The sequence below is a fragment of the Diceros bicornis genome, chromosome 21, assembly GCF_020826845.1.
Source record: "Diceros bicornis minor isolate mBicDic1 chromosome 21, mDicBic1.mat.cur, whole genome shotgun sequence".
In the NCBI taxonomy this organism is placed as follows: domain Eukaryota; kingdom Metazoa; phylum Chordata; class Mammalia; order Perissodactyla; family Rhinocerotidae; genus Diceros; species Diceros bicornis.
The window spans coordinates 57,179,940-57,195,759 of record NC_080760.1 but is presented as its reverse complement, the minus strand read 5'-3'; the positions used below and the strand labels follow the sequence as shown (position 1 = coordinate 57,195,759).

Sequence of the window (15,820 nt, the reverse complement as noted above, 5' to 3'; positions counted from 1 at the left end):
CTGCTGCGGGGGGTACCACCGCTGGGAATGAGTGATGTGAGTGATGGGGGCTGGGTGTGCCTTCTCTCCTCCTAAACGGGAAACTGGCCCTGAACAGGTCTGATATCAAAGAGTAGGGTGAGGTCCTCAGAGAATGAGCACCTATATGAGGAAGGCCATCAGCATCCACCCGCCCACCCTCTGCCAAGCCCACCTGTGCTCCCACCTGGAAGACCCTGGGCTTGGAGCAGAGGGTGAGGAGTGGGGCAGGGGAGAGCCACAGGCCACCCCTCCTCTCCAAGCCCCTGGAATTAATGCTCTTTGTCCTGGAAACCAGACTTCTGACCATCTCAGGGGTGGTGAGAACCAGGCCCATTGCAGGATTTCGGAACAGCAGCCAGGCAGACAGACGGACAGATGCAGAGTATCCATGCTGCAGAGCAGTTTGACATTTAAAGGATTGTTATTTGCGTGGACACTTGGAAGCAGAATAAAAATATACCAGATGTCAGCTGGACCACACCCTGATATCAAACATATCAGCATTAAAATGGCCTTGTTCTACATAGACTTAATTTACATTGTTTTCAAAGTTATCTTTTTAATTAAAAAAAACTTACCAGGATGGAAGCCATAGCCTGGGCGGGGGGCGGTGTGGGCCGGGGGTTGGCTCTGGGGGCCCCTAGGAGGAAACTTTGTCTGCCGGCCCCAGTGCAGAGACGGTGGCCACCGTTCCTGCTGCATACAGACTAGTGGTGGTGGCCCGTGGTAACCGGGCAGGCTGAGAGCCGCCAGGGCTCCAGGAGGACAGGGTGGGGCCAGGAGGAGCGTGGACAGCACGCGTGGTCCAGCCCCTCTGAGGTGGGAAACCGGAGCCCCGTGCTCCCCTCCACATGGGGCCTGCTAAGAGGGGCCAGGCCCAAGACCCCCCAGAGAGCGCCCAGGGGCTGGGCACTAATGAGCATTTAGAAAATCAGAGGTGGAACTTGGGTTTGGGTTGTTTTTATTTTGTAGTGACAGGATTGCTTGCTTTTGAAGCTGTGGGATGTGAGAAAGGGTCTGATGCTGGATGCGGGGTATACCACCTGGTGGCTCAGGAGGCAAGGCACGTCACCTAAGGGACAGGGCTGCTCCCTGGGGTGGGGGCCAGGCCCGGGGTTGGGGCCACCACTTCTCCCTGCCAGCCTCCCACTCTGGTCCTGGGCCACCCAGGCCGAAGCACCACCCTAGGCTAATGCCATCTTCTCTTTCTCAGGCTGGAGTGGGTGGAGATCATTGAGCCGCGCACCCGCGAGCGCATGTATGCCAACTTGGTCACAGGCGAGTGCGTGTGGGACCCGCCCGCCGGCGTCCGCATCAAGCGCACCAGCGAGAATCAGTGGTGGGAGCTCTTCGACCCCAACACGTCCCGCTTCTACTACTACAACGCCACCACCCAGCGCACCGTGTGGCACCGGCCGCAGGACTGTGACATCATCCCCCTGGCCAAGCTACAGACTCTGAAGCAGAACACCGAGTCCCCCCGTGCCTCAGCAGAGAACAGCCCCGGGCGGGGCAGCAGCGTCAGCCGCGATGGCAGCACCAGCTCCTCCCTGGAGCCGGACCTAGACGCCACCGAGAAGGCGCAGGAGCCTCCAGGGAGGGCGAGCCGGCAGGCCATGTTTGGGGCTGTGAAGGAGGAGAGCAGCAGGTGAGGCAGGCGGGGCGGGCAGGGCGGGCAGGGGTCAGGCAGGCAGACCTGGGGCATCAGGCGGGGCCTGATTGCCTGTGCCAGCCACCACCATTGTCCGTAATTGCTCTCCTCTCCATTTGGCAAGAGCCTTCAGTGATGAGGGTTTCGTGTCTCCGCCGTCGCTCTCTGACACCAAAATCTGCCTCTCTGCCAGGCGGCCTCTGGTGGGGACAGTGAGTGAGGGCCCCTCTCCTCTCCTTTCCCAGACGGGGCTGTCAGGAGGCATCTGGGGCTGGAGGTTTTCTGGCTAAAAACCCGTGCAATTGACTGGTCTGCATGCTGTGGGAAGTGCAGACGTGGCGTCACTACCCACTAGAGGCAGCCCCAGAAAGTACACTGCCATGGAGGGGAAGTGCCTTCCCCTGGCAAAGCCGTGTCCCAAGCAGACGAAGCCTGTTGTTCGTAGGAGGCAGATCCTCAGGGATCTGAGGAACGGGCGCCAGCACAGATGCCAAGCATCCCCTGCCCAAACTTGATGGATCTCTCTAGTGCCCCGGGAGGGAGGTGCTCTTGTCATCCCTGTTTTACAAGTAAAGGATCAAGGTGGTTAGGCAGCGGGGCACAGTGGCCAGGTCCTGCGCCCTGAGCTCCAGAGAGACCCTGGGACCCTGGCCTGTTGCTGAGGATGTGTCTGCCCTGTCTACCAGTCGCCATGGCTGTGTGCAGAGGTGACACGTGTTCCCATCCATACTGGTGAGCAAGAGGTGGTAGTGGACGCCTGGCCTCCCTCCTCCTGTTTTTTGTTTTTGTTTTTGTTTTTTATAATTTTATTTATTTATTTATTTTTCCCCCAAAGCCCCAGTAGATAGTTGTATGTCATAGCTGCACATCCTTCTAGCCACTGCATGTGGGACGCGGCCTCAGCATGGCCGGAGAAGCGGCACATCGGTGCGCGCCCGTGATCCGAACCCGGGCCACCAGTAGCGGAGTGCGCGCACTTAACCGCTAAGCCACGGGGCCGGCCCTCCCTCCTCCTGTTAACTGCATGCACTTCTGGACATCTTCTCCTAGCACTTGTACACCCGCCTCATACTTTCAGTGGTGACACTGACCGGAGCCCACACCCTGGTGCCTGCACTCCAGGTGCCCCACACCCCAAGTGCCTGCACCCCGGGTGCCCGTACCCAGCAGACACTGCTTCAGGCCCCAGAGTAGACCCCGGACCCAGTGCCCAAGGAGCCAAGTCCAGAAGGAATGGCTGGACGGTAATGTGCCAGGACAGTGTGTGTCCTGGTGAAAACCACGTGGGGTCTGTTTTGTTTCTATGAGGACGACGTCCCCGTGAAGGGGCCCAGAATGGAAACAGGCCCAGTGGCGGTCATCAGCAGGGGTTGGAAGCACCATTCTGTGCACACAGTCTGGTGGGTGTGCAGGCAGCTTTGGGGTGCATTTTGGGGCTGGATAGCTGGCTGTGGTGCTCCTGCAAGGGAAGACAGGACACATATAGGGGTCAGATCAGTGTGGATGCTGGACACACGCTAGGGGTCGGAGGCCAAAGAGGCAGTGGCTGGGCAGGTCTGTGTGGGCTTGGAGGGGACATTTGAGAGTCACGCGCAGAAAGCGGAGCTTCCATTGCTGGGAGCCAAGGAGCCCCAGGGATGAGCAGGGAGGAGAAAGCAAATGGGTGAGTGGGCTGGGAATTAACATCTTTAGAAACAGCCTCCCGTCTCTGGTCTCCTGGAGCCCACAGGCTCGCCTGTTTTCTCTTACCCAGCAGGCCTGACAGCCTTGGGGCTCAGATAACGTCTCGTTTTTATTGGATTGTGATGCTTTTGAATTCTTTGTTGGTTGCTGACTCACCTCTGTAATTAGGTGAAGGGATTGGATTCTTTCTAGGATTCTGTTGACAAATGTGTGCGTCACCCCCTCTCTGTCTTCTAGGCCTGGAGAAGCTACGGCCCTTCTCTGCCCTGGGCTCTCTACCCTCCAGCCAGAGCCGCGCTGTCTGGGGGCGGGAGTGTCCTCTTTCCAGAAGTGTCTGGGATGTTCTGTGGGATTACTGGGTCAGTTTGGGATCAGGTTTCCACAAGAATCGCTGTGTGGATTTGGATTAGAACTGTGTTGAACTTATGGATCAGCGTAGGGGAAACGGACATCTTGAGTGTATTGTCTTCTCCCATGTATGAAGATTGTGCGTTTTATACTTTCTCCACAAAGGCCTTGCATATTTCTTTAAAGTTTATTTCAAGGTACTTTATAAATTTTATAGCTCTGGCTTTTGTAAGTTACATCTCTTTTTAAAGTCCTCTTCCTGATTGTTACTAGTGTAAAGCCATTGATTTTTATGTTAGTCTTGTTTTTTACACTTTTGTTGAGCTCTCATTAATCTCATTAAAGATTCGTTGTCCATCTCTTGGATTGCCTGTGATGCTGGCCAGCCGCCCCATGCTGGCCAGGACTTTCAGAACGAGGCTGAACCAAGGAGGGCCAGCACCCTCGTCTTGTCCTAATGCTCAGGCTACAGTCCTGCTGTCCCTGTAATGCTGTGATACTGTCTGTCAGCTTGGGAAGTCCTCTTCTGTTGTAGGCTTTTTTAGCATGAACGGATGTCATGTTGTATGGCGTATATTTTCTAAGTCTGTTGATGTCCATGTTGTGGGTTGAATTGTGTCCCCCAAAAAAGATATGTTGAAGTCCTAATCCTCAGTACCTGTGACTGTGACCTTATTTGGAAATAGGGTCTTTGCAGATAGAATTAGTTGAGATGAGGTCACACTGGAGTAGGATGGGCCCTAATCCAGTAGGACTGATGTCCTTATAAGAAGACAGAGAACGCCCATGAAGACAGAGGCAGAGATTGGAGCGATTTATCCACAAGCCAAGGGACGCCCAAGGATTGCCAGCACCACCAGAACCTGGAGAGAGGGCTGGAACAGAGTCGCCCTCAGAGCCTCCAGGAGGAACCAGCCCTGCCCACACCTGGATTTTGGACTTCTGACCTCTAGAACTGTGAGAGAATGAATTTCTGCTGTTTTAAGACTCCCAGTTTGTGGGACTTAATTGGCATTTTTTAAAGTTATTATTATCCTATATTTCTTGCATTCCTGAGATACTTGGTCTATGTAATTTTTTAAATATATTCAGATTGCTAATATTTTATTTAGGATTTTTTTTCCTCGTTGATAAGTGAAATGGTTCTGTGTTGGGCTGGTTTTCACATCAGTGCTGGGAGCATTTCCTCTGAAACATGATCTGTTCGTGGGTCCAGGCCTGTAGCTCGTGTGAATAGGTTTTTAACTTTCCACACAAACTGATTCAGTTTCCTTAAAGGTGGCAGGGATATTCGGGTCTTTTAATATCTTAAATCCAGTTTTATAAAATGTCTTTCTACTGAATGGTCCATTTCTCTAAGTTTACAGAGGAACTGGTGGAAGGCTGTCCGTGGTGCCCCTCCCGGTTTGAAACGCTCTTCTCGTGTGTAGGCTGCTCCCCACGACAGCTGCTGTGCTCATTCTCTTGGGCAGCTTTATGAGGGACTTTCTATGGCTCATCAGTCTTCAAAGATCAACGTCTGCTGTAGTGAGCCTCTCTTGTATCTTTGCCCTTTTCTTTATATGACTTTATTTTCTCATTCCTTTTCTCACTTATTGTGTTGGAAGCTTAACTCATTCACTTTTACTGTTTCTTTTTAAATGAACTTTGGGAAACTAGACTTTTGGCGGTGAACACGATTCAGTCTACACAGAAGTTGAAATACAATGATGTGCACCTGAAATTTATATAATATTATAAACCGATGTGACCTCAATAAAATAAATTTTAAAAAGTAACATGAACTTTTTTTTTTCTTTATAATTTTATTTATTTATTTTTCCTTCAAAGCCCCAGTAGATAGTTGTATGTCATAGCTGCACATCCTTCTAGTTGCTGTATGTGGGACGCGGCCTCAGCATGGCCAGAGAAGCAGTGCGTCTGTGCGCGCCCGGGATCCGAACCCAGGCCGCCTGCATCGGAGCGCATGCACTTAACCGCTAAGCCACGGGGCCGGCCCACATGAACTTTTGAGTTCATGAATTTCCCTCAACATACTCCTTTAGTTTTATTACACAACTTTTGGTATGTAAAATTTTCTTTGTCGTTCGATTTTAAATATTTTCTAATTTTAATTATGATTTCTTCTTTGACTCATTTGTAACATAGAAATGTCTTAATTTCCAAAACTTTAGGTTATTTTTCATTCTTGTTCTTGATTGCCACCTTAATTTTATTTTGGTCAGAAAGCATGATTTTTTTGGGGGGGACTTGCTTTACGGCCTAAATCCTGAATTTTTGTAAATGATTTTATGACTGCTTCAAAAATAATTTCTATTCTCTGTTTGTTAGATGTAGAGTTCTCTGTATGTGCATTAGATCGAATCTAATGTTATATTGATCGAGTTTCTTACTAATTTTTTGTCTGCCTGATCTAGTGATTCTGAGAGAGAAAGTCTCCCACAGGAATGGTGGAATCTGTCTGTTTCTCCTGTAAATCCGTCCATTGCTGCTTCCTCTGTGTTGAAGCCGTAGATTGGTTGTACATACATTTAGAATTGTTATGTTTTCCTGGTGCATTTTTCCTTTTGCCCTTATGGGGTAATGCTTTTTACCCCTCATGATGTTTTTGCCTTGAAATCTGCTTTGTTTGATACTAACATAGCGCCACTATTTCTCTTGGATTAGTATTTGCCCAAACTATAGTCCTTTATCCTTAAAACTTTGGGTGTGTTTCTTATAAATAGTGTATAGCTGTGTTCGTTTTTCATCCCTTCTGAGCACCTGCCTCTGTTGGGCAGGTTGGCTGCAGTCGTGTACAGTGTTTTCCATCCACACTTGCTGGAATCTGCAGATGCAGAACCCATGGGGATGGAGGGCCAACTGTGTATTTACTGAGATCACTGAGGCAGCGAAAGGACATCATTTATCATCCTTTCATGGGTACCCTTCCTCCCTTGTCTGGGCCCACACCACTTCCACGCCATTGTCTAATGTGTGTCTTGCTACTGGAGTGTGTTCTTGTGAAGGTGGGATGCTGTTCCCAGGCTGCGTCCCTGCTGTTCCGTGTGCTTTACGTTAACCTCTGGCCCACAGGACATCCCTGCCCCTCTGGGGGCCTGGCTGGGGTGTCCTGGGCTTTGTGCTGCACCAGGAGAGGCCAGCAGGGCGGCCCCCAGCGCTAGGCTTTACCCAGCTGATCCCATCGGTCCTTGGTGTAATGTTCATTTCTTGTTTGCCGTTGATCTTGACTGTCTCCTGAGCTTGGCAGCCTTTTGAGTTTTCTCTGACATAAATTGCCTGCTTATATTTTTCTACTGGAGCTGCTGGCTCACTTTCCTGTTAGTTTGCAGGAGTTCCTAGTAAATTCCAGATGTCAATTCCTTGTTGGTTTCAGGCGTTATGAGTATCTTCTCCTGCTCTGCCTCCTGTCTGCTGACTGGTCCCTGGTGTCCTTGATTTTGATGCAGCCAAGTTTATTGGGTTTTTTGCTGTGTGGTTTATGTTTTTAATGTTTTGTTTAAAGATTGTTCCTTGGCCTAGGCCCCAGGATATTCCCTTACGTGTCTTGTGTTAACTGAGGCCTCAGTCTGTCTGGAGCCACCTTTGTGTGGGGCCAGGAGGAAGGCACTTTTCATCTCCTAAACTGTCCACCTTTGCCCAGCAATGGGTGTGCTGCTTCACCCATGCTCACTTTATCCCCCAAACCACACTTGAGCCTGCGCTGTTGCCCAGTGGCCATCCGTCTGTCCCCACAGCAGCACCACCCAAGCCCTTAGTGTGTCACATGTTTGGGGGGAAGTCTCCCTTTCTCCTCTTTGTGTTTAAGACTGTCGTAGCTAGTTGTGGACTTTTATTCTATTATGTAAATTTTAGAGTTCAAGTTCCTCAGAAAATTCAAGGGGAATTTGCATTGGATTCATTGACTTTCATTTTGAGGAGTGCTGACCCCTCTATCACACTAGCTCGTCCCCTGTGAGTGCTGGCTCATGTGTTCACACCGCCTCTTGGATGCTCATGAGGTCTCTGCAGTCTTTAGTTCTCCGCTATTTTACGATTTCTGTTGCTGGTGTGAATAGTTCCTAATTTTGTGTTATCTTATTGTTGGCTATTACTATTATAGAGAAATATCGGGCTCCCTTTCTTTTATTCATTTATTTATTTATTTTTGCCTTCTACTAGATTAAGTAGGTTTTATTTTATTTTCCCCTCCTTTGGTCAGGAAGTTATATATCTTATTATTCTGTGAGATTTTTCTTCAGTGGTTATACTTAAAATATTCATGGGCCTGTTTGACTTGGGTGGTCTAGTGGTTAAGATTCTGTGCTCTCACCGCCACGCCCCAGGTTCATGTCCTGCTCAGGAAACCACACCACCCCTCTGTCGGTTGTCACACTGTGGCAGCTGCATGTTGCTGTGATGCTGAAAGCTATGCCACCGGGATTTCAAATACCAGCAGGGTCACCCTTGGTGGACAGGTGTCAGCAGAGCTTCCAGACTAAAACAGACTAGGAAGAAGGACCTGTCTACCCACGTCTGAAAAATTGGCCATGAAAACCCTGTGAATAGCAGCGGAGCATCGTCTGATACAGGCTGGAAGGGGAGAGGATGGCGCAGGAAGACCTGGCAGGGGTCAACCATCTTTGCTGTCCACAGCAAAGGAGTCGGGATTGACTCAAAGGCACTAACAACAAATGTTTGACCTGTCAGGCATCTGAAGCAGTTTCTGCCTTTCTCCCGCCGAGCAGGGCGCCTGCAGTGTGACTCCACTCTGGTCCAGTGTGGGTTTCTGCCCGAGGCCACACAGTTCTAAGCTGTGGGCGTCTTTCTTCCTGTTCAGATGGCGCTTGTGTAGATTTGCCCACGTTTTATGTTTCTTTGCTCGTGGTTCCTTCTTACTTTGTTCTTCTTCAGGTGGTTCTTTCCTTTCTCCTCTGCAAAAATCTGTTAATGGTAAATTTGTTCTCTTGGTCAGAAAATATACCACGTTTTTCTCTCATTTTTGAGAGTGAGCTGAGTCCAGCGCTTGTTGGCCAGAACATCGGCCCCATCTCCCCTCCCAGGGCTGGCCTTCCGCCTGGGACTGCTCTGGCTCGTGACCAGCCGCCACCTATGTTCGTGGCAGGTAAGAGCGATTCTGCTGAGAGGGTTCACGAAATTTACAGAATGGAGCATCATCTACTAAAAATCTCCTTGGTTTTAACGAGCAACAGCTGTCATCGAGCTCACAGAGGTATTTTCTCTCTGTGTGCCAGGTTTGCACAAGTAGAGCCATCCTTTTCCCTGGCAGTTGTGCCACAGGACACACATGCACACACACATACACAGTGCACACATGCATGCACACACATGTGCTCTCACATACAACATCCAACGAATCGCTGGTAAGGTGCCTCAGTTTAGGATGCAAGTCAGGTTGGGTGCAGTTGGACTTGACTGCCTGAGTTGGGTACCTTTTGGAAAGGGCTGGGAGTCCTCCCAGGCCGGGAGTCCAGGTGAGGAGGAGCTCTGGCCTGGAGGATCCAGGCGTGGCTGCTCTCTGTGGCCCCTGCACAGTGCCGGGCAGGCGTGCTGGCTCCGGCTGCCCGGGGCCTGGGAGGCGCAGTCTGCAGGTCTCCAAAGTCTCCTCTCCAAAGTGCTGACCTTCCGTCCTGGGGCAGGTCTGGGCCCTGCTCCCCAAAGAAGGGCCTTCGTCGGGGCGCCAGCTCTGCTCGGCCCTGTCCCCGAGGGTCGCCACACTGAGCAACTCGGCCACCCCTGACCCTACTCAGGAGAATTTTGTTTTAATTTTCAAGAGTGCGGGGTTTATTTAACTTCTGTGATTTATTCTAATAATTATATTGTATCCAAGGAATAGAGTCTAAAATTTCTGCTTTTTAAAATTTATTGTGCTTCTTTGTTATATAAGTAATGATCCAATTTGAAAATATTTTGTGGACACTTGAAAAATAGTTTTCTCAGTTTAAGAGTATGAAATTCCATGTTCATTTGTGGCTTTCACTGTATCAACTACTTATTCTTATATTTTCCTTTTTATGTCGCAGTCTGGGCCTTGAGTCCCCACAGGACGCCTCTCTCTGCCATGTGGGTTTAGCTCTGCATGTTTCTGTCCTGCATTAACCAACGTGTCTGAGTGAACCATGTTATGTCTTCCACATTGACATGCCCTTTGCCATCAGAAAACCCTTTCCCGTGAGGCCCTGTTGCTGTTCCCGATCATACTGTTTACTTGTTAGTGTGGTAGGGTTTTCCTGACTTCTTCCTCGTAGCCACCTAGTAGCTTTAGTTAGGGCTCCCAGGAACATCACAGTGCTGGATTTACTATTAGGCCTTGTAATGTAGGAGGCTCAGAGCCCACCCAAGTTAGACGCAGGGCCGGGGCCCACCCTCTGCCACCACATGTGTGCTCCTGGTGTCTTGTGTTGCAATACTTGCTGATCCTCTTCACTTGCTCCGTTCACGTCGTGTGTGTGTCACTTTTGCCACAGTTTGAATGGTATATGTCTTTGTGTGTGTGTGTGTGTGTGTGTGTGTGTGTGTGTGTATGTGAGGAAGATCAGACCTGAGCTAACATCTGCCAATCCTCCTCTTTTTTTTTTTTTTTTCTGCTGAGGAAGACTGGCCGCGGGCTAACATCCATGCCCATCTTCCTCCACTTTATATGGAACGCCGCCACAGCATGGCTTGCCAAGCAGTGCGTCAGTGCACGCCCGGGATCCGAACTGGCGAACCCCGGGCCGCCGCAGCGGAGTGCGTGCACTTAACTGCTTGCGCCACCTGGCCGGCCCCGGTGTATGTCTTTTTGTATTCAAGGATATCATTAAAAAATTTTTAGTCTTATTGAAAACAAAGAATTTTGTGCTTTTTAATCTTTTTTTCACTAATTTACTGAGATTCTAACAACCTGTGCCCCATCCGTCTCTCTCATTGAGGTTTTTCTTACATATGTACCCTTAATGAGCAGATCAAGCCATATGAAATCAGTAATATTTAACCTTTTTCTAACCTACAAAAACAGCACTCTCATCTTGTTCCGCTGAACATGTTCTGAAAGCTTCTGTTAAGTGTGCTGATTTTCTAAAGCACTTTCCTCCAGTGATCCTGGTCCTTCTTGCTCCTCTCCAGGATGATTATCATCGTGTCTTCCCCACGGGAGATTCACTTAGCCTCCGTGTTCGGTAGGCGGGCGCCTGGTTGTGGTATCTGCTTACACGACAGATCTGAGCCCTGCTCCCTCTCACTTCCTGTGACAGTGTGCGTGAGTAACAGGCAGAGTTTCTGAGCGCCTTTCTCTCCCTGTGGGGTCTGTAGGTTTGTCTCCCTTATCTTCTGACTTCATTGGCTTTGTCTGTTTTTGTTTGTTTAACTTTGATTGTTCCCAAGAGGAAAATGAGGCTAATTCAGTGTCCAGCACGTGGGCAAACTGGCTGAATTTGCTGTGTGCTGGCCCTGTCCTGGTGAGAACTGGCAGGGAAAGATGGGGTAGACCCCTGCTGAGCAGGGCGGCACGGGCCTCCCACAGCCCCCTGTGGTCTCTGTCAGGTGGGGGTGCAGGAAGCCAATCCTGAGGGAGACAGAGGCCCACATGTGTGTCTCCCCATTTCCCCTTCCTGGCTGGGGCCTCCTGTCAGGGCGCTTCCCATCCCTCCTCCAGCCTGATTTCCAGACAGGGAAGTTTGGGGAGGGGATGGTCACTGGGTACTGTGTCTCAAGGCTGAGGTGAGGGGCGGCAGTGTCAGGCTTGCAGTTTGTGAGGGGTGTGGGGTGGGAAGAAGCTCTACGTAGCTCTTAGGCAGAAAAGCCTGTTTTGGGAGAACAGGCCCTCAACCCCCATGGCTCCTCAGCAGAGCAGCAGGTTGCGGCCTGAGGGACAAGGGCTCTGATAGGACTGGGCAGGACTGGACTGGGGGTGACCAGCTGCCTCCACCCTCCCCACCCACACACCCTGGAGGCAGCAAGCAGAGGCTGCCTGAGTCCAAGTTTCCATCTGACCTTTGGGCGGGCGCCCTGTGCAGGGTCGGCCTGGTGGCACAAAGGCAGCATTCAGGCCACAGCAGGACTCGGCCTCTGCCCAGGAGCCGCTGCCGCATTGCCAGCAACTCCGGGGCCAGACTGAGGCCTGCTCTCTGCTGCCATCCCTACCACAGTGCCTATCCCCTGCCTGCCCCCTCCCCTGCATCCTTCCAGGTCGCTGGTCTCCTACCCCGACAGGGGCAGCCTGTGTCTGGCACAGGGTGGCGCTGGACTGGCTGACGGAGCTCCTTGGGACAGAGCGTGGTTGAGGCAGAGGGGCCCCAGGGCTCTGGGTCCTGCAGGTCCGGGGCCAGCCCCCACCCACTGGGTCCTTGACCTAGGTTTTATTGGGATTTCCAGTTCAGTTCTTTTTTTTTTTTTTTTTTTTTGGTGAGGAAGACTGGCCCTGGGCTAACATCCGTGCCCATCTTCCTCCACTTTATATGGGACACCGCCACAGCATGGCTTGACAAGCGATGAGTTGGTGCACACCGGGATCTGAACCGGTGAACCCCGGGCTGCCGCAGCGGAGCGCACACACTTAGCCGCTTGCACCATGGGGCCGGCCCCTACAGTTCAGTTTTTGAAGGGACGCCCCACCCACCCAGAGGGACAGAAACAACCCCCTCAACAGCTTTGCTTCCTCAGGGCAAGGGCTTTGCGTGAGGCAGGTGTGGGTTTTTTTTCCAAATTGGAAGTAGCTTTACTGTCCATCCCCCCAATTATGAAGATATAAATTTTCACAAAAAACCTTAAAGTAGTCAAAGAAAGTATAAAGAAAAGAGAAAATCCTCCTGCTTCATTTTCTTCCTGCCTCCCTGCTTCACAGAGGGGAAATCGACAGGCAGCACCACCCATGTGTAAAGCATCTTGTAAAGGTTTGGTGCATGTGTACACCCATGAAACCACCACAAGCACGACAGTGCACATCTCCATCACCCTGACAGTTTCCTTGACCCTCCCTTGTCCCCCCAGCCCCTCTCTGTACTGCCCCCCATTCCCAAGGAACCAGTGATCTGCCATCTGTCACTTTGGATTAGTTTGCATTTTGTAGGATTTTATATAGATGGGATCAAACAGTATGTACTCTTTTTTGCCGTCTTTCACTCCACGTAAGTGTTTTGACAAGTTTTCACATATGTCAGTAATTTATTCCTTTTTCACTGCTGAGTAGTATTCCATTTTATGGACCTGTCTCCTTATGGGCCTTTGGGTTGCTTCCAAGTTTGGCTCTTACAAATAAAACAGCTGTGAACATTCATGTAAAATCTTTGTACAGACATATGCTTGGATTTCTCACAGGTAAATACCCATGAGTATTTTGCAGCTCTGTAGTTAGGTGCATAAACACCTACAATTGTTGGGGTTTTTTTAATTAATTATTATTATTATTTTTGTGTGTGTGAGGAAGATTGGCCCGGAGCTAACATCTGGTGCCAGTCCTCCTCTTTTTGCTAGAGGAAGATTGTTGCTGAGCTAACATCTGTGCTCATCTTCCTCAATTTTGTATGTTGGACACCACCACAGCATGGCTTGATGAGCAGGGCATAGGTCCACGCCCAGGATCCAAAACCACAAACCCCGGGCCACCGAAATGGAGCACACGAACTTAACCACTACGCCACTGGGCCAGCCCCATCGTTTACAGTTGTTATGTCTTCTTGGTGAATTGATCCCTTTATCATTATGAAATGACTCTCTTGATTCCTAGTAATATTCTTTGCTCCAAAATCTACTTACATTAATATAGGCACTCTAGGTTTCTTTTGATTACTGTTGGTGTGGTATCTCTTTTTCCAGCCTTTTGCTTTTAACCTATTTCTTTGTTTTTACTTTGATTTTCTTGAGGGCAGCATGTTGTTGGGTCCTGCTTTTTTATCCAATCTGACAGTCTCTGCCTTTTAATTGGGGGTTTTAGACCACTCACATTTAATATGATTATTTCTATGGTTGGGTTTAAATCTGTCATTTTGCTATTTATTTTTTTATTTGTCTCATCTATTCTTTATCTTTTTCTTTTTTTCTTCTTTTGGGTTGAGTTTTTTTTTCCCACTTTATCTCTCTGCTATGTTTTTTTACTCTTTGCTGTGTTTTTAGTGGTTGTTTTGTGGTTGCCAGTATATAGTAACTGATCAGAGTCAACATTTAGGCGGTGTCATACCACTATATACGTGGTGTAAGAACCTAACATACCCCCAGACATCGTCCTATTGCTGTCGTATATTTTATTTCTATGTGTTATAAACCTCTTGCTACATTGTTGTTATTTTTGCTTTAAGCAGCCAATTACCTTTTAAAAAGATTTAAATAAAAGGAAAACGTTTTTAACATTAATGCATAGTTACCATTTCCAGTGCTCTTCATTTCTGTTGTAGATTTCTATCTGGTGTCATTCCTTCTGCTTGAAGACTTCACTAAACATTGCTTGTAATGCAAGTCTGCTGGTAATGACTTCTTTTACTTTTATATTTTTTAAAAAGTATTTCACTCTCATTTTTTTTTTTTTTTTTGTGAGGAGATCAGCCCTGTGCTAACATCCACCAATCCTCCTCTTTTTTTGCTGAGGAAGACTGGCCCTGGGCTAACATCCGTGCCCATCTTCCTCCACTTTATATGGAACGCCGCCACAGCATGGCCTTCCAAGCAGTGCGTCGGTGCGCGCCCGGGATCCGAACCAGCGAACTCCGGGCCGCTGCAGCGGAGCGCGCGCACTTAACCGCTTGCGCCACCGGGCCGGCCCCGACTCTCATTTTTGAAATATGTTTCTACTGGCTCTAGAATTCTAGGTGGACAGGTGTTTCCATTTTGCAGCACCGCTCTCTTCTAGCTTGCATCATTTCTGACAAGAAATCTCATCTTCACTTTGTATTTCTGTGCATAATGGGTCCTTTCACTCTGCTGCTTTTAAGATTTTCTCTGTATTGCTGATTTCAAGCAATTTGTTTATGGTTTGCCTTGATGTAGTTTTCTCTGTGTTTCTTGTGCTCGGGGTTCATTGAGCTTCTTGGACCTGTAGGTTTATAGTTTTCATCAAGTTTGGGAAATTTTCAGTCATTTTTTTCCCTCAGCTGTCTTTTTGTGGATCCCCATCAGGATTCAACCACATGTATGTTAGGCCACTCGAAGTTGTCCCACAGCTCACTGATGCTCTTGGGTTTTCTTCTTCTTTATTTTCTTTTTCTTCCTTCCTTTCTTTCCTTTTAATCTTTGTTTTCTCTGTGTTTCATTTTAGCTACTTTCTTTGCTGTGCTTTCAAATTCCTAGTCTTTTCTTCTGTAATGAATCCGTCCTGGTGTGTTTCTCATTTCAGACGTTGTGGCGTTCCTCTCCAGAACTTTGATTTGGGTCTTTTTATTTATCTCATTTCTCTACTTAACATGTTCAGTCTGTTTTCTAGCTTTTGAACATACGGATAGAGAATACAGTTTTAATAACCCTTAAGGTCCTTGTTACTAATTCCATCATCTGTGTCAGTTCCGGGTCAAGTTCAATTGATTGAGTTGTCTCCTCATGACGGTTTGTTTTCAGCAGGAACCTGAATCCTGTGAGGACAAGCCATGTCAGGTCCAAGGGGAGGCTGCTCAAGCAGAGGAAGCACCAGGTGCCAAGTCCTGAGGAGAGAGGGTTCTTAGTGCGCTAAGGGAACAGCAGGAAGGCCAGTGTGGCTGCTCAGAGGAACCAAAGGGAGTTGCCATTCCCTGTCATCAAAACCCACTACAGATGCTTATCTGTTATGGCTGTGATGAGATTTTACATGTTTCATCCTTGAGAATGTCTTTTTACACATATAGGTACTGCCAAATACTGGTATCAGTCCATGAGCTTATGAATTTGATTGAACATAGTCATCACTTGGAAAGCATTTATCAAATTCTGTTAGATTCCTCTCTTGATTTTTGCCTTTTAGCAAGTCATTACATTGCAGATTCATCACTTCTAACTGAAGGTTCGATGGAAGCTCCTCAATTACACAGTTAAATGGATTTTGAAATGTGGAAATTTCCTTTACACTTGCACTTACATTAAGGTCTGAAAACTCCTGCTGGAACTGTCGTTTGAGCTTGGAAAGTACGTCTGCTGCCAGTTTGTGTGGGAATGGAGATCCTGTGTCTTGCTTTCATGTTT

The 15,820-nt window shown here is 48.7% G+C and overlaps 1 protein-coding gene across 6 annotated transcripts in view; it reads left to right on the top strand.

The window, feature by feature from the left end:
- ARHGAP39 (Rho GTPase activating protein 39) overlaps positions 1-15,820 on the top strand; it is a 145,904-nt gene that overhangs the window by 86,674 nt on the left and 43,410 nt on the right. For all 6 annotated transcript variants that reach the window (XM_058565187.1, XM_058565184.1, XM_058565185.1 and 3 more), the window contains exon 3: positions 1,235-1,669. In XM_058565187.1, the coding sequence (XP_058421170.1) occupies positions 1,235-1,669 (435 nt within the window). The remainder of the gene's footprint in view (positions 1-1,234; positions 1,670-15,820) is intronic.